This window comes from Martes martes (genome assembly GCF_963455335.1).
Source record: "Martes martes genome assembly, chromosome: 18".
NCBI classification, from domain to species: Eukaryota; Metazoa; Chordata; class Mammalia; order Carnivora; family Mustelidae; genus Martes; species Martes martes.
In genome coordinates this window covers 40,821,987-40,847,385 of record NC_137906.1, presented here as the reverse complement: position 1 = coordinate 40,847,385, position 25,399 = coordinate 40,821,987, and the positions used below count along the sequence as shown (strand labels likewise).

Sequence of the window (25,399 nt, the reverse complement as noted above, 5' to 3'; positions counted from 1 at the left end):
GCTCAGCTGGGAGCCTGACTCTCCCTCTGCCTGCTGGTCCCCTTGCTTGAGCTCTCTCTCTAACAAAAATAAATAAATAAAATCTTTTTAAAAAGACCCTTCTGAAATATATGATTTCCCAACATTTCCTTCCATTTTGTAGGTTGATTTTTCACTTTCTTGATGATTCCAAACTGTTTACCAAAGGTGGGTTTTGTCAGTTGAGAGTCTAACTAGCCGTACATGAATTTGCTTGGTCCACAATCTCGCTAATAGTTGGAATTTTCAGACTTCAGAATTTTTTTCTCAGGATTGTATTTATTTATTTTGAGAGAGAGAGGGCGAGTCGGGGTGGGGGGAGAGGGAAAGAGAACCTCAAGGAGACCCCCTGCTGAGCGCAGAGCCCGATGTGGGGCTCCGTCCCACAACCCTGAGATCATCGCCTGATCTGAGAGCAAGAGTCACAACAGGTGCCCCAAACTTCAGGATTTTTAGTGTGGCTTGGCTTGCATTTCTGTGATCGGTCCTGAAGCCGAGCCCCTCTGTGTGTGTTTCTTGGCTGTTTGGATTTCTCTGGAGAAGAGAAACCTCAAGTATTTGTCTGCCGTACCACGGAGTTATTGGTCCTTTACTCACCGACTTCTGGAAATAAGACCCTAGACCTGTATAGGTTTTGGGTGCTGGAAACATTCTTTCCCATTCTGTGATTTTGTCTTTTTTCTTTCTTCATGGTTTGTGTGTGTTTTTGAGTAGCTTTTGTTTTTTTTTAGAGAAGTTTCAGATTCACAGTAAAGTTAAGCAGAAAGTATGGAGTGCCCATACCTCCTTCGCACCCAGATGTGCACAGCCTCACTCACTATCCACATTCCACCTGGGCCATGTGCTACATTGTTACGATCAGTGAAGCTACGCTGACAATATTGTTTGCCAAAGTCCACGAATTTCGCTGGGGTTCACTCTTGGTGTTATACATTCTGGATTTGACAAACGTGTAATGACATCTATCTGCCATTGTAGTGTCACACAGAATTGTTTCGTGACCTTAAAAACCTGCCCACACCCCTCCTACTCCCCCAGTCCCTAACAATTACTGATTGTCTTTTTTTTTTTTTAACTGTCCCCATAGCTTTGTCTTTTCTGGAATGTCACATAACCTTTTCAGATAGGCTTCTTTCATCGAGTAATAGGCATTTTCTCTTTCATCGAGTAATAGGCATTTACCCTTCCTCCGTGTCTTTTTTGCGGCTCGGTATCTCACACATGTAATTACTGAATAGTATCCCATTGCAGGGATGCGGTCACACTGTTCATCCAGACACCTGCGGAAGGACGTTTGGTTGCTTCCGAGTTGGGCAGTTATGAGTAATGCTGCTACAGATACACAGGTGCACATTTTTGTGTACATACATTTTCTTTTTTTTTTTTAAGATTTTATTTATTTATGTGACAGAAATCACAAGTAGGCAGAGAGGCAGGCAGAGAGAGAGGGGGAAGCAGGCTCCCCGCTGGGCAGAGATCCCTATATGGGGCTCGATCCCAGGACCCTGGGATCATGACCTGAGCCGAAGGCAGAGGCTTTAACCCGCTGAGCCACCCAGGCGCCCCTGTACATACATTTTCAACTCATTTGAATAAACACTGAGGAGCACGGCTGCTGGATCACATGTTTAGTTTTCTAGGAAACTGCCAACCTGGCTTCGGAGTGACAGCTCCATTTTGCAGCCTCAGCAGTAATGAATGGGAGCTCCCATCGCTCACACGCTTGCCAGCATTTGGTGTCATCAGTGTTTGAATTTTGGCTCGTCTGGTATCTTCATGGTGTTTTTTATGATGTTCTTAATTTTAATAGAGTAGACTTTGTCAATCTTTTCCTTTATAATTAGTGCTTATTGTGCCTCAAGAAATTCTTCCCCACAGAAAACTGTGAATATATTTTCCCATCATCTGAAAGCTTTATAGATTTGCCTTTTGTATTTCAGTCTTTCATCTGCCTGAAACTTCTTTCTTTTTTAAAGATTTTATTTATTCATTTTATTTTAGAGATAGAGAGGGCGCTCACGTGCAGGAGCCAGACGAGGAGCAGAGGGAGAGAGCGAAACTTCGGCAGACTCTGCATGCGGTGCTCTGCGCTGGATTCCCTGACCCCAGGATCATGACCTGAGCCAAAACCGAGAGTCAGATCCTTAAGCGACAGAGCCATGCAGGTGCCCCAGGACTGTTTGATTTTTAAGGTAAGCAGTCACAAAGCAATAACCTAACACCCCATCTTAAGCCAGTGGAAGAAGATGGCTACTTGTATTCAATACTTTACTGGAGATTCTAGCCAGAATGATCAATTAAGAAAATGAAATAAAAGGCATCCAGATTGGGAAGGAAGAAATAACAATCTCTAGGCCCATATGACATAATTTCGTGCACAATAAATCCTAAGAAATCCACTAAAAAACTACTGGAACTAATAAATGAGCTCAGCAAAATTGCTGGATAAGAGTTTAACACACAAAGGTCAATTGTGTTTTTGTTTATTTTTTATTATTTTTAAAAGATTTTATTTATTTATCTGACAGACAGAGATCACAGGTAGGCAGAGAGGCAGGCAGAGAGAGGGGAAGCAGGCTCCCCGCCGAGCAGAGATCCCGATTCGGGGCTCGATCGCAGGACCCTGAGATCATGATCTGAGCCGAAGGCAGAGGCTTAACCCACTGAGCCACCCAGGCGCCCCCAATTGTATTTTTATACTTTCAAAGAACAATCAAAAATAAAATTAAGAAAACGTTTCTATTCACAGTAGCATCAAAAGGCACATATGATTTTTCAAAAACTCACTTCCTAACACCAAGCAGATCTCCTATTTAGAAAACAAGCTGGGGACGCCTGGGTGGCTCAGATGGTTAAGTGCCTGCCTTCCGCTCGGGTCATGATCCAGGATCCTGGGATCAAGTCCCACATCGGGCTCCCTGCTCAGTGGGGAGTCCGCTTCTCACCCCCCCCCCGCTCCCCCTGCTTGTGCTCTCTCACTCTCTGTCAAGTAGATAAATAAATAAAAATAAAATCTTTCAGAAAAGAAGCTGGCCACCATTACTAACCGGACGGTGTTATAATAGGGTACCTGTTTCTAAACCCCGCCCCCTCTTCCCTCCACCCCACCCTCCCCGTCTCGCCCCGCCCTCCCCTGCCCTCCCGCCCCTCCCTCTCCCTCTCCCTCCGCCCCGCCCTCCCCTGCCCTCCCGCCCCGCCCTCTCCCTCCGCCCCGCCCTCTCCCTCCGCCCCGCCCTCCCCTGCCCTCCCGCCCCGCCCTCTCCCTCCGCCCCGCCCTCTCCCTCCGCCCCGCCCTCCCCTGCCCTCCCGCCCCGCCCTCTCCCTCCGCCCCGCCCTCTCCCTCCGCCCCGCCCTCCCCTGCCCTCCCGCCCCGCCCTCTCCCTCCGCTCCGCCCTTTCTCCCGCGGGGCTCAGTCGCCCGCGCTCTTTCTGCGCTCAGCCAGCGGCCCGCGGGCCGGGGGTCATGGGCGGCCTCTTGGGGCGCGCCGCGCTGCCGGGGCTGCTGAGCGGTCCGCGGGCCCCGGGCCCGAGACTGCTCACACGCCCCAGCTCGGGTGAGTGGCCCGCGACCGGCCGAGGGGGAGGCGGGCGGGGGGCGTAGCCCGGCCTTTGTTGGCGCGCGTGCGAACCGAGGCTGCCTGGCCTCTGTAGATGGCCTCGGGGTCTCGCCGGGCGGGCCGGGGGCGCCCTGCGCGTCTTTCCCCACCTCCCGCTGCCCCCCACCCCCCGCCCACCATCCGCCCACCGCCCCAGGTTGCTCGGGGGCAGGGTCCCCTGCGGGCTCCGGAGCAGGAGGCCTGGTGGCCACAGCAGGGGGGGTGAGGGTCCCCGCGTACTGGGGCTGCTGCGGGGGACATTGTGAGCAGATGAGCGCTCCCCGCGGAGCCGCTGCCCTCGGGGCGTTTTCTGCTGGACCTAACTCGCTCTGGCCCGTATCTGTAGCCGGTTCTCCCCCTAACTGCGGCCCACGGGGTGCTCCCTGAGAGCCGGATGTCTCGGTGTTCCCAAAGCTGGAGGGAGTGAACTGCCACCTTCCAGCGGACAAGCCAGCTGGCGGCAGGCCAGGCTCCCCAGCCCCTAGACACTGGGCTTTAGGGGCACAAACCAGTCTCCCCGGGGGGGCTTCCTGCAGTGGGCTTCCTTCAGTCTTGAAGTGAAGTGGGGGCGCCCACTGCCTGCTGTCCAGGCCCAGCACACGTTATGGGATGGGAAAGGGCAGCTGCAGACACCCCCAGGGACACTGGCCTGCCCCGACTCTGTCGTTGGTTTTCCAGTCGGCTGTCCCCCGGAGCAGGACTCTGCAGGACACCCAGGGTGCAGGCTCCTCTCAAAAGCACGTTTGACCCTCGACCCAGGGCTGAGGGTTAGCGGAACTCTGTGGCCGGGGCCTGTAAGGGGTGATGACGCCTCCGTCCCCCTGGCGGAGTCCCCTGGAGAACAGAAGGGCTGGGCCAGGGTCAGTCCTCTACATGAGCCTGGAAGCCGCCTCCCTCGAAGGCCTCCAGCGGCATCGAGTTCGTCGGGCCAGTGAGGCTGTGAGCAGAGGAGCCCTCTAGAGTCCCCCACTTCAGACAGGAAGCCCTCCACCCCGCGTCTCGGTCCCTAGCTCTCTTTCGTCCTGTTGTGTGTGGCCCACGTGGTTGGGAGAGTGCCCCTCACTACTGCCTGGTTCCCTGCCATCCCTTCACCTCAGACCCACAAGATGAGCCTGCCTTGGGTTCTCCTGGTGCGGCAGGCTGGGACATCAGACGCTGCGCCCTCCCTCCAAAGGACAGGGGTCAAAAGCATGGCCGGCAACGGTGCTTTCTTTCCTGTGTGGCATCTCTGGGCCTCTGTGTGGCCAGTGGCCCGAGCTGTGGCTCCCCAGGTCTTGAAGATGCCTTCTCAGGGACATGGGATCCATTGTGCGTGCCCCGGCCCCTCCCACCAGCCTGGAAGCACCCCGGGGCCCACTGTCCTGTCGGTCCCTGAAAGGCAGAGTCCTGCTGGGCATTTGTTGGCTTGTGGACCCTGTGCTTCTCCCCTCCAGGGCTGCTCTGATGATACCTGGGCCATGGCCTGGGATTCAGGGCTCAGGGAGATGTGAAAGGGTGAGGCAACTGATTCCCCTTCTTCTAAAGGAGGGTCCTCCTGGACACGGGAGCGGACCCTGGTTGCCGTGAAGCCAGATGGGGTACAGCGGCGGCTTGTTGGGGACGTGATCCAGCGCTTTGAGAGGAGGGGCTTCAAGCTGGTGGGGATGAAGATGCTGCAGGTACCAGGGCTCTCGACCCATGGGTGTCCTTGATGGGACTGGGGTGGGGGACTTCTCGTGGACCTCAGCCCTTCATATTTCCGCCCTGTATCTGGAGGAGTATGGTGTCGGCAGTAGCAGGGGAGGGGTGGGGAGGTGGCTGCTGGTGTGCCAGGCCATGTAGGTGTTATTTGCAAAGTGCCCTAAGGTCAGCACACCATGGCCACTGCCCCAGTGCCCGGGGGCTCCTCTCCCATCTTGCTCCAATGCACCCAGGCGCCAGAGAGAGTCCTTGCTGAGCACTACCATGACCTGCAGAGGAAGCCTTTCTACCCGGCCCTCATCAGCTACATGACCTCCGGCCCCGTGGTGGCCATGGTATGGCGGGCATGGGCGGTGGAAAGGGTGGAGGGCCCTGGGCTGAGCCCAGAGCTGCCAAGTCCTTGGTGGTCCGCACCGCTCCCAACCTCCTTTATCTCTGTGCTGCAGGTCTGGGAAGGTCCCAACGTGGTCGGCTCCTCAAGGGCCATGATAGGACACACCGACTCCGCTGAGGCTGCCCCTGGCACCATCAGGGGGGACTTCAGCATCCACATCAGCAGGTCCGGGCGCCCTGACACACTCACGCCACCGGAGCTGATGGGCCAGCTCCTCAGGGTTGAGGAGGGCCCGAGTGTGGGTGGTTGTCTGCCCCTAAGGCAGATCCGTGGGACCTGGGGATCTTGCTGGGCCACAGTAAAGCCACAAGAGACTTTTGATGCTGGGATGTCACACACACCTAATGTTTGCTAGAAGAGTTTTTTCAAAGCCCTTTGCACACAGGAGATGATAGAGCATTCTCTATGTGTTGTGTGTGTACTCCGCCATCGTTTCCTGTTACCTGACTGTCGGGCCAGACACCCTGAGGGGCTGGCACGGGACAGCTGGTGGGAACGTGAGGCTCCGGAAATGGTCTGGGCTGGTCATGAGATTGTGGGTAAGAGGCCAAGGTCAGGCTGGAAGCAGTCTTCCAACCCTGCTCTTGCTGGCCACTCTGTGCAATGCTGGGCTCGCTCTTCTTGACGGTAGGGGACGAGCAGGTAGTCTCGGGATCCCCGAGGTGCACGCTGAGGTCTGTACCTTACCTCTGCTGCCTGTCCTCTGGCACAGGAACGTCATCCATGCCAGCGACTCCGTGGAGGGGGCCCAGCGGGAGATCCAGCTATGGTTTCAGAGCAGTGAGCTGGTGGACTGGGCAGACGAAGGCCACCAGAGCGGCATCTACCCACCGTGAGCACTCAGGCTGCCGTCGGCCACCCCGGCAGACGCCCAGGATCAGCTACCTCTGTCGTCCCAGACTTGAGCGCACACCATGGTTTGCCCGTTGGCCCCAGAACACCTCCCAGTCTACCTTCTGCCCCACCCCAGCCCAGAGGGGTTGAGCAACCAACTTTATGTGCCTTTTAGTATCCTAAGCCAGTAAGAGATCCACTTTCTGGACCAGTGTCAGACAACCTTCAGGGCGTCTTCAAAAGTGTGTCGTGTAACCTCCCTTCCCCAAAAGGTGGGTGGGACATTAAAATTCACTGTGTTGTGTGTGTGTTGGGGGGGGTTGATTATTACAGTTTTTGCCATCTCTGAGGTAGGGATGAGGACTTTATGCAGTGTTGTAAGAGTTTGAGAGTAGAAATAAAGCTTACTCTCACACACCAGCAGGGGGTCAATAATTTTGTTGAATGTATCAGACAGGTGAGGTCCAAAGACCTCCAGCCTGAAATGCAGGGGAACCAAGCCGAGTCCCAGAACTGGTGCTGCCCCAGCCCTCGTTCATCGGATCATGCTGAATGCGGAGCTGCCGCCTTGGGCAGAACTGGAGGCGCCCACTAAAACCACCCCCAGGGCAGAAGGCCTTTCATGGCCTCGTATGGTGGAGACTGACTGGAGCTGCCTATGTCTGCTTGTTCTCACGTTGGCATTACATACTGCACACCACACCCGGGACCTCAGATGTGTCCCCGGTCCCTTGTCTCAGGTACTGGACCTTGCATATCGTTACACCCGCTGAGCCGCCTTGGTCCTCACTTACTCTTACACCTTTACAAAGGATGCCCTGATCCCGGGTTCGCAGGCCCCGTCGCCACCCGTGCCTGCGCGTGATGGCACGGACGACGTGCCCAGACCTTCCTAATGGGTCAGGAAACGGACGTCCTGGGAACCGGCACCGGGGTTGGCTGCGCGAGGGGAAGGCTGTCCTCAGTGACCGTGGCTTTCCCGGGCCGCAGTCTCCTCGCTCCTGCTCTGTCGCGTTTATGCAACAGTGAAGGGGGTGCCCCCCCCAGGTGGGGGTGGTGTTTTAAGATTTAATTTGAGAGCGTGAGAGCGAGAGAGGGGAGAAGGCCCGGGGGGCAAGCAGACGCCCGCGGAGCAGAGCCCGATGCGGGGCTCCATCCCGGGACTCGGATCACGACCCGAGCCGAAGGAGTCGCTTAACCCCGTGAGCCGCGCAGGCGCCCCCCCCGGGTGTCTCACACGCAGAGCGGGCACGCGAGCGCGCCACCTTCAGCCCTCGTGTCGCCGTGCCCCGCTGGCTCCCAGCCCCGAACGGACACCCAAGCTTGTCAAAGACTCGGACGCAGAAGTCCCGCAGCCCGCTCAAGCGGTCCCCGCCTAGGGGCCGCCCCCGCCACACTGCGCCTGCGCGCGTCGCCACCCACCTCCCGTGCTCGCGGGCCGCGCCGCCGCGGAGACCGAAAGATCCTGGGAGGAGCCACGGCCGCTGTGGGCGTGGCTAGCAGGCGGTCGGCCTCTGCGGGAGCGGCGTCCCGGGAGGAACAGCAGGCGGCTGTGGGCGGGGCTGGCGGGGGGGCCTTGGGGCACCGTGGGCGGGGCGTCCTGGGGGGAAGAGAGGAGGCTGTGGGCGGGGCTAGCGGGGTGTCCTAGGATGAACAGGAGGCAGCTACGGGCGGGGCTCGTCCTCGGGCGCCATCGGCGGGGCGTCCTGGGCGGAAGAGGAGGTGGGGGGGCTCGCGGGGCGGACGGACGCCGTGGGCGGGGCGTCCTGGGCGGCAGAGGAGGAGGCTGTGGGCGGGGCGGGCGGGGCCGTCGGGCGCCGTGGGCGGGGCGTCCTGGGCGGAAGAGGCGGTGGCTGTGGGCGGGGCCTTCGGACATCGTAGGCGGGGCGTCCTGAGCGGAAGCGGAGGTGGCTGTGGCGGGACGTCCTGGGCGGAAGAGGAGGTGGCTGCAGGCGGTGCTATCGGAGCGTCCGGGGAGGAACAGGAGGAGTCTGTGGGCGGGGCCTTCGGACGCCGTGGGCGGACGCCCTGAGCGGAAGACGAGGGGGATGTGGGCGGGGCGGGCGGGGTGGTTAGGCGCCGTGGGCGGGGCGTCCTGGGCGGAAGAGGAGGTGGCTGTGGGCGGGGCGGGCGGAGTCGTCGGGCGCCATAGGCGCGGCGTCCTGGGCGGCAGAGGAGGAGGCTGTGGGCGGGGCGGGCGGGGCCGTCGGGCGCCGTGGGCGGGGCGTCCTGGGCGGAAGAGGCGGTGCTGGGGGCGGGGCGGTGCTGGGGGCGGGGCGGGCGGGGCGGGCGGGGCGGTCGGACGCCGCGCGCTGCCTCCTGGACTTCGGTCCCTCGCCGCTGGAGGGGCTGACGGCAGGCCAGCGTGACGGGTGTCGGGGGCGCTCGGGTTCCCGACCGGGCCGGTCCCAGCCGTCCTCGCCGCCCGCCGCGCGCACCGAGCGCCATGGCCCAGCCGCCGCCCGACGTCAGCGAGGACGAGTGTCTCCCCGAGTACCGCCATCGCTTCTGCCCCGACCTGCTCCGGTGAGGGCGGGGGTGGGGGCCCCGGGGCGGCGGCCGGGGCGGCCTCTGCGGAGGTGGCGCGGGCGCCGCGGGCGTGCGGCGGGGCGTGGGACGCAGGTGCTCTGCGCCGCTTCGCTCTGTCGGCCGCGTCGCGTGTCGGCGTCGGGGGGGCCGTGGCGGGGCGCTCGTCTGTCCGCGGAGCCGCGCTCTGCGGAGGACTTGATGCCGCGCTCCGGCCAGGCTCCGTGCGCCGCGCGGGCTTGAACTCGGGACCTGGGACGCAGGCTGGCTCCGCCGCCGAGCCCTGAGGCGCCCGGCGGCTCGTAACTCTCCGAGCCGAGCTGTTGGCGATGAGACCGTTTTCCACGGAGGCCCAGAAGCCGGGGATGCGGGCTTGAGGGCGTCGTGCTGCCTTACGGCGCCACCCGGTTCCCGGCCAGCAGCTGGGCCGGTGGGAGGGCGCAGGGGACGGTCAGGAGCTTCCGAGAGCCGCGGGCTTCCTCGCGCCCCGGGTCTGCAGGGATCGCTCGCGCTCGCGCTCTCTTTTTTAATTTCACGGTTTTTATTCTGACTGTTCCTTTTTATTTTTTTAAATTTTAAATTTTAAAAAATTTCGAGTAACTTATCTTTTTAAATTTAAATTCAGTTAATGAACATAGAGTGTATGATTGGTTTCAGAAGTAGAGATCAGGGATCAGTCAGTCTCATAAAACTCCCAGTGCTCATTGAATCATCTGCCTTCTCTGTCCATCGTCCGGATGCCCCATCCGCCCACCAGCCTCCCCTCCAGCAGCCCTCGGTTTCTTTACTATAGTTAAGAGGCTCTCATGGGTTGTCTCCCTCTCTGAGTTTCTCTTGTTCTGTTTTTCCTTCTCTTCCCCATGATCCTGTTTTGTTTCTTAAATTCCACCTGTTAGTGAGATCATATGGTCATTATCTTTGACGGACTTACTTCACTTACCGTAATACTCTCTAGTTCCATCCACGTTGTTGCAAATAGAAGATTCCTTTTTTTTTTTTTTTAAAGATTTTATTTATTTATTTGACAGCGAGATCACAAGTAGGCAGAGAGGCAGGCAGAGAGAGAGAGGAAAGCAGACTCCCGGCTGAGCAGAGAGCCCTGGGATCATGACCTGAGCCAAAGGCAGAGGCTCAACCCACTGAGCCACCCAGGCGCCCCAAGATTTCAATTTTTTATTAAATATACACATGTATTTTAAAGATTTAGTTATTTTAGACAGCGCACACATGCGTGTGTGTGCACGCATGAACAGGGGTGGGGCAGGCAGAAGGAAAAGGCGAGAATCTCGTGCAGACTCCCCACACACAACCCTGAGATCATGACCTGAGCCAAAATCAAGAGTCAGAAGCTTAACTGACTGAGCCACCCAGGCGCCCCACGTATTTAAAACCAGCGTGGAAGTCTTTGTTTTTTATTTTTATTTTTTAGATTATTTATTTATTTACTTGATACAGGGCACAAGCAAGGGGAGCAGCTGGTGGAGGGAGAGGGAGAAGCAGGCTTCCCAAGGAGCAGGGAGTCTAACTCGGGCCTTGATCCCAGGACCCCAGGATCATGACCTGAGCTGAAGGCAGTTGCTTAACCAACTGAGTCACCCAGGTGCCCTGGAAATCTTTGTTTTTTAGTGGAATATTATGCCACTTATATTTATGGTAATTAATGACATAGGGATTTCATTTTTTGATGGCTGTGTAATATTCCATTGTATGTATGTGGACATCTGGGCTCTTTCCATACTTTGGCTATTGTGGACATTGCTGCTATAAACACTGGGGAGGAGGTGCCCCTTCAGGTCACTACATTTGTATTTTTGGGGTAAATATCCAGGAGTGCGATTGCTGGGTCGTAGGATAGCTCTGTTTTTTCACCTTTTGAGGAAGCTCCATGCTGTTCTCCAGAGTGGCTGCACCAGCTTGCATTCCCACCAACAGGATAGGAGGGTTTCCCTTTCTCTGCATCCTCGCCAGCATGTGTCATTTCTTGATTTGCTAATTTTAGCCATTCTGACTGGTGTGAGGTATGGTTTCCTGGTGGTTTTGGTTTGTATTTCTCTGATGGCGAGTGATGTGGAGCATTTTTTCATGTCTTTTGAGCATTTGTATGTCTTCTGTAGAGAAATGTCTGTTCGTGTTTTCTGCCTATTTCTTGGTTGGATTATTTGTTCTTAGAGTTAGTTTCTTTCTTTCTTTCTTTTTTTAAATTGTCGGAGAGAGAGTGCGAGTGCACGAGCAGGGTGAGTGGCCAGCAGAGGGAGAAGCAGACTCCCTGCTGAGCAAGGAGTCTGATGCCTGCCAGGCTCAGTCCCAGGACTCTGGGATCATTACCTGAGCAAAGGCAGATGCTTAACCAACGGAAGCACCTAGGCATCTGCGATAAGTTCTTTATAGATTCTGGATACTAACCCTTTATCTGATAAGACTATTGCAAATATTGGGGCACCTGGGTGGCTCAATGGGATAAGCCTCTGCCTTCGGCTCAGGTCATGATCCCAGGGTTCTGGGATCAAGCCCTGCATTGGGCTCTCTGCTCAGCAGGGAGCCTGCTTCCCCCTCTCTCTCTGCCTGCCTCTCTGCCTACTTGTGATCTCGCTGTCAAATAAATAAATAAAATCTTTAAAAAAAAAAAAAAGACGTTTGCAAATATCTCCTCCCATTTTGTTGGCTGTCTTTTGGTTTTTTGGACTGTTTTCTTTGGTGTCCAAAAGCTTTTGATCTTGGTGAAGTCCCAATAGTTCATTTTGGCCCTTGCTTCCCTTGCCTTTGGCGATGTTTTTAGGAAGAAGTTGCTGCGGCTGAGGTCGAAGAGGTTGCTGCCTGTGTTCTCAAGGATTTTGATGGTTTCTTGTCTCACATTGAGGTCTTTCATCCATTTTGAGTCTATTTTTGCATGTGGTGTAAGGAAATGGTCCAGTTTCATTCTTCTGCATGTGGCTGTCCAATTTTCCCAACACCATTTGTTGAAGAGACTGTCTTTTTTCCATGGGACATTCTTTCCTGCTTTGTTGAAGATTAGTTGGCCGTAGAGTTGAGGGTCTATTTCTGGCCTCTCTATTTCATTCCATTGATCTGTGTGTCTGTTTTTGTGCCGGTACCATGCTGTCTTGATGATGACAGCTTTGTAATAGAGCTTGAGGTCTGGAATTGTGATGCCGCTAACTTTGGTTTTCTTTTTCAACATTCCTCTGATTATTCGAGGTCTTTTCTGGTTCTATATAAATTTTAGGGTTATTTGTTCCATTTATTTGAAAAAAATTGATGGAATTTTGATAGGGGTTGCATTAAATGTGTAGATTGGTTTAGGTAGCACAGACATTTTCACAATATTTGTTCTTCCAGTTCATGAGCGTGGAACATTTTTCCATTTCTTTGTGTTTTCCTCAATTTCTTTCATGAGTACCTTATAGTTTTCTGAATACAGACTCTTTGCCTCTTTGATTAGGTTTATTCCTAGGTATCTTATGGTTTTGGGTGCAATTGTAAATGAGATTGACTCCTTAATTTCTCTTTCTTCTGTCTTGCTGTTGGTGTATAGAAATGCAAATGACTTCTGTGCATTGATTTTATATCCTGACACTTTACTGACTTCCTGTACAAGTTCTAGCAGATTTGGAGTGGAATCTTTTGGATTTTCCACATAGAGTATCATATCATCTGCAAAGAGTGAGAGTTTGACTTTTTCTTTACCGATTTGGATGCCTTTAATTTCTTTTTGTTGTCTGATTGCTGAGGCTAGGACTTCTAGTGCTATGTTGAACAGCAGTGATGATGGTGGACATCCCTGCTGTGTTCCTGACCTTAGAGGAAAAAGCTGTCAGTTTTTCCCCCTTGAGAATGATATTCGCGGTGGGTTTTTCATAGATGGCTTTGATGATACTGAGGTATGTCCCCTCTCTCCCTACACTGTGAAGAGTTTTGATCAGGAAAGGATGCTGTACTTTGTCAAATGCTTTTTTGGCATTTATTGAGAGTATCATGTGGTTCTTGTTCTTTCTTTTATTAATGTATTGCATCACATTGATTGATTTGCGAATTTCGAACCACTCTTGCAGCCCTGGAATAAATCCCAGTTGGTCGTGGTGAATCATCCTTTTATTTATTTTTTTATTAAGATTTTTATTTATTTATTTGACAGAGAGAGAGGGGGAAGCAGTCTCTCCGCCGAGCAGAGAGCCCGATGCGGGGCTCGATCCAAGGACCCTGAGGTCATGACTTGAGTAGAGGCTTAACCCACTGAGCCAGCCAGGCGCCCCTCCTGGGGGGTTTTTGACGACTGCTTCAATGTCCCTGCTGACTGTGGGCCCCTTCAGGTTTCCTTTTCTTCCCGGTTCAGTTTTGGTTGTTTCTGTTTCTGGGAATGCATCCAGCTCTTCCACATTGACTAATATGTTAGCGTACAGTTGCTCATAATATGTTCTTATAATCGTTTGTATTTCTTTGGTGCTGGGTGTCGTCTCTCCTCTTTCATTCGTGATTTCATTTATTTGGGTCCGTTCTCTTTTCTTATTGACAAGTCTGGCCAGGGGCTGTTCAATCTTTTAATTCTTTCAAAGAACTGGTTCTTTGGTTTCCCAAAGAACTGGTTTCGTGATCTGTTCTACTGTTCTTTTGGTTTCTATTTCATTGATTTCTGCTCTGATCTTTATTATTTCTCTTCTCCTGTTGGCTTTAGGCTTTCTTTGTTGTTCTTTCTCCAGCTCCTTTAGTTGTAGGGTTGGTTGTGTATTTGAGATCTTTCTTGTTTCTTGAGAAAGGCTTGTATCCCTATATATTTTCCTCTTGGGACTGCCTTTGCTGTATTCCAAAGGTTTTGAACAGTTGTGTTTTCATTTTCATTTGTTTCCATGAATTTTTCAGTTCTTCCTTAATTTCCTGGTTGACCCATTCATTCTTCAGTAGGGTGCGCTTTAGCCTCCATGTATTTGGGTTCTTTCCAAATTTCCTCTTGTGATTGAGTTCCAGCTTCAGAGCATTGTGGTCTGAAAATATGCAGGGAATGATCCCAATCTTTTGGTACCAGTTGAGACCTGATTTGTGACCCAGGACGTGATCTATTCTGGGGAATGTTCCATGTGCACTAGAGAAGAATGTGTATTCTGCTGTTTGGGATGGAATGCTCTGAATATATCTGTGATGTCCATCTGGTCCAAATGTGTGATTTAAAGCCCTTGTTTCCTGGTTGATCTTCTGATTAGATGATCTGTTCATTACAGTGAGGGGGTGTTAAAGTCCCCTATTATTATTGTATTGCTATCAATATGTTTCTTTAATTTTGTTATTAATTGGCTTATATCATTAGCTGCTCCCATGTTAGGGGCATAAATATTTAAAACTGTTAGATCTTCTTGTTGGACAGACCCTCTAAGCATGATACAGTGTCCTTCCTCATCTATCATTATAGTTTTTGGTTTAAAATCTAATTTATCTGATAGAAGGATTGCTACCCAAGCTTTCTTTTGATGTCCATTAGCATGGTAAATTGTTTCCCGCCCCCTCACTTTCAATCTGGAGGTGTCTTTGGGTCTAAAATGAGTGTCTTGTAGACAGCATATGGATGGGTCTTGCGGGTTTTTCTTTTTTTCTTTTTTTTTTTTTTATTCAATCTGATATCCCCTTTTGATTGGAGCATTTAGTCCATTTACATTCAGAGTAATTATTGAAAGATATGGCTTCAGCGCCATTGTATTACTTGTACAGTTGCTGTTCCTGTAGATTGCCTCTGATCCTTTCTGGTCTTTGTCACTTTTGAGCTCTCCCTTTGCTCAAAGGATCCTCTTTAATATTTCTTGTAGGGCTGGTTTGGTGATCATAAATTCTTTAAGTTTCTGTTTGTCCAGGAAGGTTTTGATCACAACTTCTATTCTGAATGACAGCCTAGCTGGATAAAGTATTCTTGGCTGCGTATTTTTCTCATTTAGTCCTGAATAGGTCATGCCAGTCCTTTCTGGCCTGCCAGGTCTCTATGGATAGGTCTGCTGCCAATCTAATGTTTCTACCCTTGTAGGTTTCTCCCTCTTGTCCTGAGCTGCTTTCCGCAGATGTTGACTTACTTTTATTGATTTTGAGGGGGGGCTTCCCTGCCTCCTGGACTCGAATGTTGGTTTCCTTCGCAAGATTGGGACATTGGGACATTGGGAGCTATAATTTGCTCCAGTGTACCTGCTGTCCCTCTCTCTCTTCTTCTTCATCTGGGATCCCAATTATTCCAATATTGTTTTGCTTTATGGTGTCCCTTACCTCTCAAAGTCTCCCTTTGTGGTCCAGTAGCTGTTTATCTCTTTCTCTCAGTTCCTGCATTCGCCATCATTTTGTCTTCTGCGTCACTGATTCTCTCCTCTGCCTCATTTATCCTAGCAGTTAGAGCCTCCATTTTTGGTTGCATCTCATTAATAGCCTTTTTGATTTTGACTTGTTTAGATTTTAGTTCTTTCATTTCTCCAGAAAGGGATTCTGTAGTATCTTCGCTTGTTTCTAGCCCGGCTGGTATCTTTACAATTGCTATTCTGAACGCTCATTCTGGCGTCTTCTGATGCCCATGCTGATTAGGTCCTGGCAGTCAGCACTGCCTCTTGTTCTCTTTTTTGAGGTGAGTTTTTCTGTCTAGTTTTTCTGTCTTGTTTTTCTGTCCAGAGAAGAATAGATGAAGGAGAAAACACAATGCTAAAATGCTAAGAATGATCTCAGAGAAATATACGTTAAATAAATCAAGAGACCCAAAATCAGAAAAAGAGAATATAATCAGACAGGTGTAGAGAGCTGAGCAATACACTGGACCCTGTGTGTGTTTTGGTCCATTTATTAGAAAAGTAGGGATCTATCTCTTTATTTTTTTATTTTTAATTTTTTTTGAAGATTTTATTTATTTATTTGACAAACAGAGATCACAAGTAGGTAGAGAGGCAGGCAGAGAGAGAGGGGGCGGGGAAGCAGGCTCGCTGCTGAGCAGAGAGCCCGACATGGGGCTCGATCCCAGGACCCTAGGATCACGACCTGAGCTGAAGGCAGAGGCTTTAACCCACTGAGCCACCCAAGCGCCCCGGGATCTATCTCTTTAAAGCGTCTCCTGTTTTCTTAGGGACAAAGTGGCCTTCATCACAGGTGGTGGCTCTGGGATCGGGTTCCGGATTGCTGAGATTTTTATGCGGTGAGCTCTCCTCTGTGTCCTCCGTGTTTTCCTACCCCCTGAAACTCACTCCACCTTGCATGGACTCTGCTGCATCCCCAGGCAAGATGTTACTGGGTGGTAGGAACTGCTCTAGGCAATAGGCTATCAGAGAGCATCTGAACGGGTTCACATGCTTTCCCGGAGGAGGCAGGACTCTGGGGTCTCCTCCTAGAGATTAGTTGAGACTATGGCTCTGGCCTCAGCACCCCCACTTGTACAAAGAGGAAGGGTTCAACAGGTTGAGGTAACTCTACTGCCAGGCTCCCTGGGGTTTTTCCAGGCCAGGGTTGAGGTGAGCCAAGTTGACCCCAGCAGTGTGCAGAGCACAGTGTCTCTTGAGACATGAGATTTGTGAGCTTATGTCCATGTCAACTGCTTGTGACCCCCACCCAGGAAAGGGCCAGAGTTAGATTGGGTTGGGGGAAAGAGAAAGCCTGTTGATATCCTAGTGACCCCTTCCCAGTTTCCTCCGGCCCCCATGTTTCATACCAGAGGGGTAGGTCTCACTAGATGAGATATGGGGATTCACCTGTCGCAGGTGAATTCATTTTCCAAGCTGGTGGCTTTGTGCATGTTGCTTCTCTGAGTAGAGTGTGGCCAGCTGTGCTGAGGGTTTTTTCTCGGGTTAGGTGGGATCTGCTTAGCAGGTGGTAGCTACTGGCCTTCCTGTGAGACTGAGTTTGTCAGGAGGTGAGGCAGGGAGGGTACCCTGGCCTTGGAATGGGCCCTCCCTGTCCTTCACTCCAACCTCAGCGAGAGGCCAGGGGGACCCAGCAGGCCCCACGCAGAAGCCTGGGCTGCGCATCTGAGGCTCCCAGCTGCTGCAGTGCTGTGCAGGTGCTGCTGGGGGCAGGGCCCACAGCTCTGCGGCGCTGGGCTACCCCATGCCAGAGAGACCCAGACAACAGACCCCAGGGTGGGCACCACTCAGCTTCATTCAAGCCCCTGTGCTCTCTGCAGGCTGTGCCTTTGGCCCTGGGCTGGTGCTTCAGCCTGAGATCCCTGGGGGAAAGGAGCTCCGCCTAGAGCAGTCGGCGCGAGGCCACCTGGGTGTGTCCCTGGCACCTTGGTGCTCTCACGCCTGCCCTCCGGCACCTTGCCCCCCCTCACGCCTGCCCTCTGGCTTTGCAGGCATGGTTGCCACACGGTCATCGCCAGCAGAAGCCTTCCAAGAGTGTCGAAGGTGAGGGGTCTCTCCTGTGTCCACCACATCCACGGGTGGCTCTGGGAGGTCTTGAAGCCCAGAAGATGGTGACACCAAAACCTGCTCCCCCAGCAAACAGGCAGCTTCAGTGCAAGTGCCTCCCAGGGATACCCCAGATTCTTACAACGTCTCCTTGTTGGGAGGAGGCTCTGTGGTTGGGTGGGTGGTTCTGTGGCTCCGAGAGGGCTCTCAGCCCATAAAGGTTTTGAGGGTGGTTTGCCTGTCACGTCCACCTGGGAGGAGACTCTCGCTGTGCCACAGCTGGTCTCTGGGCAGGGTCCACAAGTCACCTGGAGCTGTCGTTGACCCGTGCCCAGGGACCAGTGGCCTGGAGGGTAATAGGGAAGGAGAATCCCAGGGAGAGGGGGAGAGTGGCCCCTACGGGCTGTGGCCCCACAGAGTGGCCACTTGCCAGCTATGCCTTCCCAAAGTGGGGTCGAGCAGCAAACCCTGGCTTTCCAGCCTCATCTGGCCACATCACCCTCATCAGGTTCAGAAGCCACTGGGCTGCTGCCCACCTCTCTTTCTGTCTGGCTCCTAGGCTGCCAGAAAGCTGGTTGCTGCCACCGGCCAGCGGTGTCTCCCTTTATCTCTGGACGTTCGGGCTTTCCCTGCCATCACAGCTGCTGTTGACCAGGCACTGAGGGAGTTCGGGAAGATTGACATTCTTGTCAACTGTGAGTGGCTGCTGGGTGACGCCCAGGGGCTCCTCATGGGTGGGCAGTACCAGACCTCTCTGCTCAGGGGCCTCAGAACTCCTGTTCCAGGTCCCAGGCTCTGTCTGGGTCAGTGCGGTCACGGCCCAAGTGGAGATCCTAGGAGTCAGAGCACTCTCATGGCCCAAAATTCTCCCTTTAAAAAAGAAAAAAGAAGAAATGGACAATTTGTTTAGTCGAGTTTTAGATTTACAGGGAACTAGAGCAGCTGGTACCTAGAATTCCGCGTGTCCGCACCCACAGCGCCCCCTGGTGTGGACAGCGTCCGCTGGAGTTGATGTCCCAGTGGGGTCCATGCTACTAACCACCAAGGTTCACTCTTTGCTGAAATTCCCCCCCCCTTTTTTTTTAAAGATTTTATTTATTTATTTGACAGAGAGGTCACAAGCAGGCAGAGAGGCAGGCCGAGAGCCCAACATGGGGCTCGATTCCAGGACCCTGAGACCATGACCTGAGCCGAAGGCAGTGGTTTAACCCACTGAGCCACTCAGGCGCCCTGAAATTCCCTTGTAAAAACATAGGTTGTGTTGGTTTCCTGTAGCTAACAAGGCACTACGAGCTGAGTAGCTTAAAACAGGAGAAACATGTTCTCTCATTCTTGTGAGGGCACAAATCCAAAACCAAGGTGTTGGAGGGTCCTGGGCAGGGTCTGTCCCGGGCCTTTCTCTCAACTTCTGGTGTTGCTGGCAGTCCTCGGCACTCCCTGGCTTGGGGCCTCTCTGCGTGGCCTCCCCCATGCGTCTGTGTCTTTTCTGCTCTTCTTAGGAGGACACCAGGCCTTGGATTTAGGCCCCTGACCCTGGGTGACCTCTCTTGACTCGATTGCATCTGCAAAGATCCTATTTCCAAATAAGGTTACATTCACACACACCAGGGATTCGAATTTTAGCGTGTGTGTCGAAACTATTATGATTGTTGTTGTTGTTATTTAAAGATCTTATTTATCGCGGAGAGAGAGGGGGCGTGCATGCATGAGCAGGGAGGGGAGCTGAGGGACAGGGGGAAGCAGACTTGCCACTCCTATCACTACTACTATTATTATTATTATCTTTAGACGTAGGGAGGAGAGAGAGTCTTAGGGAGGCTCCGTGCTCCGACCCGGGGCTCAGTCTCACAGCTGAGCTGAAATCGAGTCAGATGCTTAATCGACTGGGCGCCCCCTCAGCATGTGTTTCTGAGGGACATAATTCAACCCATGATATCCATCCTGCCCCGTCCTCCAAGAGGTTACCCGAGTGCTCAGGCCCCTTCCCTGTCCAGCCTGGACCACGCTGAGGGCCCGTGTGTCCTAACTGCCCGGGGCCAGGACGCCAGCCGCTGTCTTCTTGCGTCCCGCAGGCGCGGCTGGAAACTTCCTGTGCCCTGCCGGCGCGCTGTCCTGCAACGCCTTCAAGACCGTGATGGACATCGACACCTTGGGCACCTTCAACGTATCTCGTGTGCTTTATGAGAAGTTCTTCAGGGTGAGTGAGTGTCCCTTCTGTCCGGGAGCCGTATCCTCTGGCCATCCACTCAGTGCACGCCCCCTTGTGTTACAGGACCACGGAGGGGTGATCGTGAACATCACTGCGACCCTGGGGACCCGGGGGCAGGTGCTTCAAGTGCATGCAGGCTCGGCCAAGGCGGCTGTGGGTACGGGCACCCCCTCTGCTCTGCTTGCCTGGGCTCCCTTGGGTCCCTCCCCTGCCTGTCCCTGGAAGCCAGTAGTGTCCTAGTGAAGCTAGGCCCAGCGGTGGGCAGTGGGGCGGTGTGGCCCTGAGCCCCGGCTCACCGCTGAGCCATCCCGGAAAGTGAAACAGCCCTGTGTCTCCCTTCATGTATGTCTTCTCTGCAGATGCGATGACACGGCACTTGGCCGTGGAGTGGGGTCCCCGGAACATCCGTGTCAACAGCCTCGCCCCTGGCCCCATCAGTGGCACAGAGGGCTTCCGGCGGCTGGGTAAGCCCCTTGGGGAGCCCCATGCCCCACAGTGCCTCCACGGGACCCTCTCCCACCCGGCTGGGACAGGCCCAAGTGAAGGACCACTTCCTCATGGCTCCCAGGGCCGGCAAAGACGTGGTCTTCAAGCCAAGGCTTGGCTGTTCTTGGGGAGCTCGCCTGTGAGAGACTAGTGGTCGGCCAGACGTGGGCAGCTGCTCTTTGGAGATAGAGGCCGCAGAGCCTCTGGCCTCTATACGTGAGCCAGACACAAAGAGGGGCACCCATTAGGGCTCCCGGGACCTCGACGGAGTGTGCGTCAGAGCCGTGCGCTGGCCCCGCGGCCGCGGCCCGACCTTGCCTTCCCGCTCTGCCGGGGCAGGGCTGACAGCGCCCCCAGTGCTCCCGGGGGTGCTTTAGGGAGAGCTGGGCAGAGGAGAGCGGAGGGCTTGGGGCCTAGGGCTCACGGGGCTGAGCCTCCTTCTGCCCTTCCAGTCGGCTCCCAGGCCAGTGCCGGCACGAAGACTCTGGCTATCCCCCTGCAGAGGCTGGGCGACAAGACAGAGGTCGCCCACGGTGCGCTGTTCCTGGCCAGCCCCTTGGCATCCTACGTGACGGGCGCCGTGCTGGTGGTTGACGGCGGGGCATGGCTGACGTTCCCCAACGACCTCCAGTTGCTGGCAGATTTCGCGTCCTTCTCTGCTAAGCTCTAGGTGATGTGCTGCCCTCACCTTCTGGGGGTCACTCTGTCCCTGGGCCCCTTCCTGAAACTCCCATCCGTTGGGCTGATGTTCCCTGTTTTGGGCCCTGATGTGTCTCCCCTGAATCCCTTGGGTCTATTTTTAGTACTGTTTTGGGCACTTTCGGGTTTTGGCTGCCCCAACAGACCGAACTGTATGGAGGGCAGGGCTGGGGAGGGGCTTCTTGAACAGATGAGTGGTGCTGGGGGGGCCCGGCCCAGTGGAGCTGCACCCCAGACCTCAGGTCTCCCTGCAGGTCAGGACAGGCATGGCTTGCCTGCCGGGGATGGGAACCCCTCTTCTTGGGATCTCCACTGGTGACCCCCTGTGGAGGCCCGAGGGCCCGCTGGGCCATGAGGAAGGGGGTCGCCATTGCTCTCCACCTTCCGCGTCTCTCCCCCTAACCCTGTGCCGGGGCCAGCCTGTGAGGCCCACGGACCCTACTTCTCTGAGCAGCGGGTTCCTCGGGAGAAGGCTGAGGACGTGGTTGGGTCGCTCTGAGCTCCTCTGTCCCCCAAGCCTCTTGGGTTCCCGGTGTGGGCTGGTGGCTGTAGGGCCGTGGCCGGCCCCCGTCCTGTCTCTGGGGTGGGTGTGGTGGAGGGACACCCAGAGGCTCGCAGCATAGGGTCACACCACGGAGCCGTGGTTGGAGCAGGCTTTCCCGGAGGCGCGTCTGTTGGCGGACACAGGTGATGCTGAGAAGTCCCGGCTTCGGAAGCCCCCTGCGGTTTGGTTGCAGGCAGACACGTTCTCAGGGCCCATGGCATGTGGGTGGCCAGGCAGCGGGAGGGTGTGGGCCCCAGGCTGGCCCCTAGTCACTGGGATGAGGAACACTCATCTTGGGGAGCTCTGGGAGACTGCAGAAGGGATGACGGTGTCTGTCCCCCGCTTCCCCCATACCACCGCCACCCAGAGGTGCATGGGGCCCGGCTGCCCGCCACCCTCTCCGGGCGCTGAGGGGGACCCGCAGCATTCTTCCTACTCTCGACTGGCCCCTCCGGGGTGCTGTCCAGGGCGAGTGTAGGAGGCAGAAGCTGGCGCCCCTCGGTCTGCCCCTGTGACCTTGGCGTCTGCTGTAACTTCTGACAGGCCCTGGACGCCTGAAGCAAAGGAAGTGTTCTGAAGGAAGCTGGTCCGCCGTCTCCCGAGGACTTCTGGGACGGCTCCTGCCGTGCTCCTCGCGGGACTGCCTCCCACCGCCACACCGGACAGTCTCAGCAGCATCTCAGCCGGACACTGGCCCGTCCTCTGGGAGCTCTGCTGTGTCCACATTCCCTCCCCACAGCCCCGTCTCCTGTGCTCAGGTGGGAGCGATCAGGCAGCGAGGCCCCTGCTCGGCTGCCTGCACCCTGTGGATGTCTGTCAGGGGCACTGGGACATTCTGGAACTCCTCGGGAGCCGGCCTGCGGTCTGTGGCTGCCCCCCCACTGCCCTGCCTCGCCTCGGCCTGGGAGGCCTTTGTTGTCTTCCTGCCCGTGTCCCCTGGGGGCCCTGTGGTGGCCCTACGGCCTGGCTGCAGAAAGCAGGGTGTTCCAGGCCCCCGTCTCCCCTTCCTTGCTCTCCCGCTTGGGGATCGTACTCCACCAGGGGAAGCCAGACCAGGGAGGCTGGAGAGGCATGTTTGCTCCCTCCCGCCCCAGGCCTGGCATCCTGAATCTCCTCGCCAGGGTGTTGGGCTACCATGGGATCCCCTGGCTGGGGCCACCCATCCCTCTCAGCCGTTGGTGACATGGACTGGGTTGTCCCCCCACCTGCCCTGGAGTCTGTCCTTTGCTGGGATATCCCAGGGGATTGAGTTCTGTGCCATTCAGGGCCTGACTTTCTAGGCCCTCCAGCTGGCCATTGTTGTCACCAGCACCCTCTCATTGGCCCAGAGGGGTCCGAAAATTCTAGCCTCTCATTTGTTCCTTTGATGATCACTCTTTGCCATTCATGCCAGGACCTAAGGGAACCCCTTGGGCCCTAGGATTTGTTTTCTGTGCTGTTTGTTAGAAGCCCTGAGGTGCCCTTGTACGGGAGGTGCTCCGAGCTGTGGTCTGGCTGGGCACGTGGTGCCCTCCTTCCTGTCTGTACCACCAGTTTGCGTTGTGCCATTAAATGCATGTCCCTAGGGGCACCTGGGTGGCTCAGTGGGCTAAAGCCTCTGCCTTCTGCTCAGGTCATGGTCCCAGGGTCCTGGGATGGAGTCCCGAATCGGACTCTGTGCTTAGCAGGAATTGAGCCCCACGTCGGGCTCTGCTCAGCGGGGAGCCTGCTTCCTCCTCTCTCCCTCTCTCTGCCTGCCTCTCTGCCTCCTTGTGATCTCTCTCTCTGTCAAATAAAGAAATAAAATATTTAAAAAAAATGCATGTCCCTAAAACACACTCTTTTTACTGTGAGACAATTCACTGGACTTTGGGAAAGTTTGTAGAAGGAAAAGGAAGATGCTTTAAAGGGATCACCAGTGTGACCTAGTCATTTCAAGATGGGGACGCTTCCTTCCCGTCTTTTTTCTGTGAGTTTAGAAACCTCTTCCCACCTAGTCCTTGAAGGCCCTGTTCCCCGGCAGGTAGAGCCCAGCCTGCAGCACGGGGCGACTGTCTGCTTTCCCCGGGGGCGGGGTGTGCTCCGACCAGCCCCGTCTCCAAGGGGGCTACATGGCCCCACGAGGTCCTGGTCTGCCCCCAGGCGGTTTCCATTGGAGGACGAGCCTGAGCCCCGTGCCCCAGACGCCATGCTCACGCGTCCCCTGTCCCAGGCCCTTCATTCTGTGGAAAGAGACCCTCCCTGCCTTCGAGATGCAGGGGGAAGGATGGCAGCTGAGAGACCCCCTGGCAGAGGGGGGTCCCCTGCCCTTGGTACTTAAACGTGCTTCACGGGTTGCCTGGGGGGCTCGGTCACTTGGCGTCCAACTCTTGATCTCAGGGTCCTGAGTTCAAGTCCCACATGGAGCTTCGTGCTAGGCATGGAGCCCACTAAAAATAATAAAATAAAGGTGCTTCTCGTCCCGGAGACCAGAACGGGCATTGAGCCCAGCAGCAAGGCAGACAAACGGGTCCTTCTCAAGCTCCTGCGTGGAAGACCAAAGCAGAGAGAGTGGTGACTGGGGAGGTTGGCCGGTGAGAGAGAGGCTGTTGTCAGAGCTGCCAGGTTGGGCTGCCGCCTTTCCCTGAGCAAGGCCCTGGGGGCGGCCGGGGGCATCGTGCCGGACATGCTCTGGGGCCTGTGAAGCTTGGGTCTCACAGTCGAGGTAAAAACCTGGTCCCACGAGGGGTCTGCTTAAGCAAGGCCACCTTCTGGGACCCCACGGTGGCTTTGTTCCAGGAGGACCGAGGCTGGAAAGCAGACTTTGATGACTGCCTCAGTCAGCTTCTCCAGAGAAACAGAACCAGCAGGAGATGGGTGGGTAGATGTGAAGAGGCTTGTCATAAGGATTGGCTCCGTGACTGTGGAGTCCAAGAAGTCCTTCCATGTCCATCTGCAAGCTGCAGACGCAGGAGAGCCACTGGTGGCCCATGGTCTGAGAAGCAGGCGCTCTGGCAAGAAAAGATGGGCATCCCAGCCCAAGCCGGGGGAGGGGGGGGGATATCCCAGCCCAAGCGGGGGGGGGGTGGCATCGCCCTTTCTCTGCCTTTCCATTCTCCTGGGGCCATCAGCCGATGGCATTGGCGGTGCCACCCGCACTGCTGATGGCTGTCTTCAGGTTACCAGATCAAATGCCAGTCTCTTCCGGAAGTACCCAGAAACAATGGCTCGCCTGTGATGCTCAGTTGGCTGCGAGATAGGTCCTCTCTATTTGGTTTCCTGCACCAGCCCGGCTGTCCCTTGGGTCTAGGGCAGCTGCTGGGGCCTCCTTGCTCACAGGCACCAGTGGAGGCACCCCCGGGCCTGGTGGTGAGGCTGGTGGGCCTCCGGGACGGGCTGGCGAGGGGACCGGCGGGGGTACCGGCGTCCCATTGGGGCACTCTGGCTCCGTGGCGGCTGGCAGAGAAGTAGTTTCTTCTCCCCTTTCACACAGGCCGTCTCTAGATTCCCGGAGGGAATGCCGGCTTCTCTGAAAGGGAGGGTGATTGTCAGAGTTTTCTGAAGCCTGAGCTTCGGAAGCCGGTCGACAGGCCTTCCAACCCTGAGCTCCCCCTTCAGCGGGTGAGCCCCAGAAAACCCCAGCCGAGGCAGAGGGCTGCCCACCACCAGGAGGCTGCCGCCCTCCAGCCTCTCCCGCATCTCACCAGCGCCTGGGAGCCGATGCACAGTTTGCAAAGCGCGGCGGGCCTCGGCGGCTGATGGGATAAACGAGCACCTTCCAGCTTGTCCGCCCTCTGGCGTCGTGAACCGCGCGGGTCGCCCCTGAGACGTCAGTATGGTGCCCTGGACAGCTGGGTGTGTTTGCCTTTGCCTGTCAGAGAGCCAAGGAACCCTTAAAATTGTCTAAACTAAGGACGGCTAGTTTGGGGAGTTTCTCTCTGCTCACTCCTCCTGTCTCGTGGTAGCTTGGTGAAATTCGCCCTCGGCTGGCATGTGTTAGCTTTGTCCTTGTGTCACCCTGGAAAGGCCCAGGCACTAATGCTGGTCTCCCCCCTGCCGGACTTGTGCCACGCATTGCTGTCCTGGTGTCCGTCTCCGGTCGCTCTGG

At 55.3% G+C, this 25,399-nt stretch overlaps 2 protein-coding genes across 2 annotated transcripts; both read left to right on the top strand.

Moving 5' to 3' along the window:
* The first annotated feature begins 3,420 nt into the window (after positions 1 to 3,420).
* Positions 3,421 to 6,940, top strand: NME4 (NME/NM23 nucleoside diphosphate kinase 4). Its single transcript, XM_080831059.1, has 5 exons — positions 3,421 to 3,571; positions 5,138 to 5,271; positions 5,527 to 5,628; positions 5,740 to 5,852; positions 6,400 to 6,940. Exons 1-5 carry the CDS (start codon positions 3,481 to 3,483, stop codon positions 6,521 to 6,523), a joined length of 564 nt encoding a protein of 187 aa, XP_080687185.1. The 5' UTR covers positions 3,421 to 3,480; the 3' UTR covers positions 6,524 to 6,940.
* A 1,848-nt stretch (positions 6,941 to 8,788) lies between these two features.
* Positions 8,789 to 23,142, top strand: DECR2 (2,4-dienoyl-CoA reductase 2). Its single transcript, XM_080830180.1, has 9 exons — positions 8,789 to 9,047; positions 16,120 to 16,188; positions 17,341 to 17,392; positions 17,955 to 18,090; positions 19,468 to 19,592; positions 19,668 to 19,761; positions 19,964 to 20,068; positions 20,543 to 20,760; positions 21,877 to 23,142. Exons 1-8 carry the CDS (start codon positions 8,968 to 8,970, stop codon positions 20,758 to 20,760), a joined length of 879 nt encoding a protein of 292 aa, XP_080686306.1. The 5' UTR covers positions 8,789 to 8,967; the 3' UTR covers positions 21,877 to 23,142.
* The last annotated feature ends 2,257 nt before the right edge of the window (positions 23,143 to 25,399 follow it).

What these genes read in the sequence shown, in the direction of transcription:
- NME4 (XM_080831059.1), top strand. Translation starts at nt 3,481, where the DNA reads ATGGGCGGCCTCTTGGGGCGCGCCGCGCTGCCGGGGCTGCTGAGCGGT. An exon ending in GCTCACACGCCCCAGCTCGG is followed by an intron (nt 3,572 to 5,137) that starts GTGAGTGGCCCG and finishes CTTCTTCTAAAG; the next exon opens with GAGGGTCCTCCTGGACACGG. An exon ending in TGGGGATGAAGATGCTGCAG is followed by an intron (nt 5,272 to 5,526) that starts GTACCAGGGCTC and finishes CAATGCACCCAG; the next exon opens with GCGCCAGAGAGAGTCCTTGC.
- DECR2 (XM_080830180.1), top strand. Translation starts at nt 8,968, where the DNA reads ATGGCCCAGCCGCCGCCCGACGTCAGCGAGGACGAGTGTCTCCCCGAG. An exon ending in ATTGCTGAGATTTTTATGCG is followed by an intron (nt 16,189 to 17,340) that starts GTGAGCTCTCCT and finishes CTGGCTTTGCAG; the next exon opens with GCATGGTTGCCACACGGTCA. An exon ending in GATTGACATTCTTGTCAACT is followed by an intron (nt 18,091 to 19,467) that starts GTGAGTGGCTGC and finishes TGCGTCCCGCAG; the next exon opens with GCGCGGCTGGAAACTTCCTG.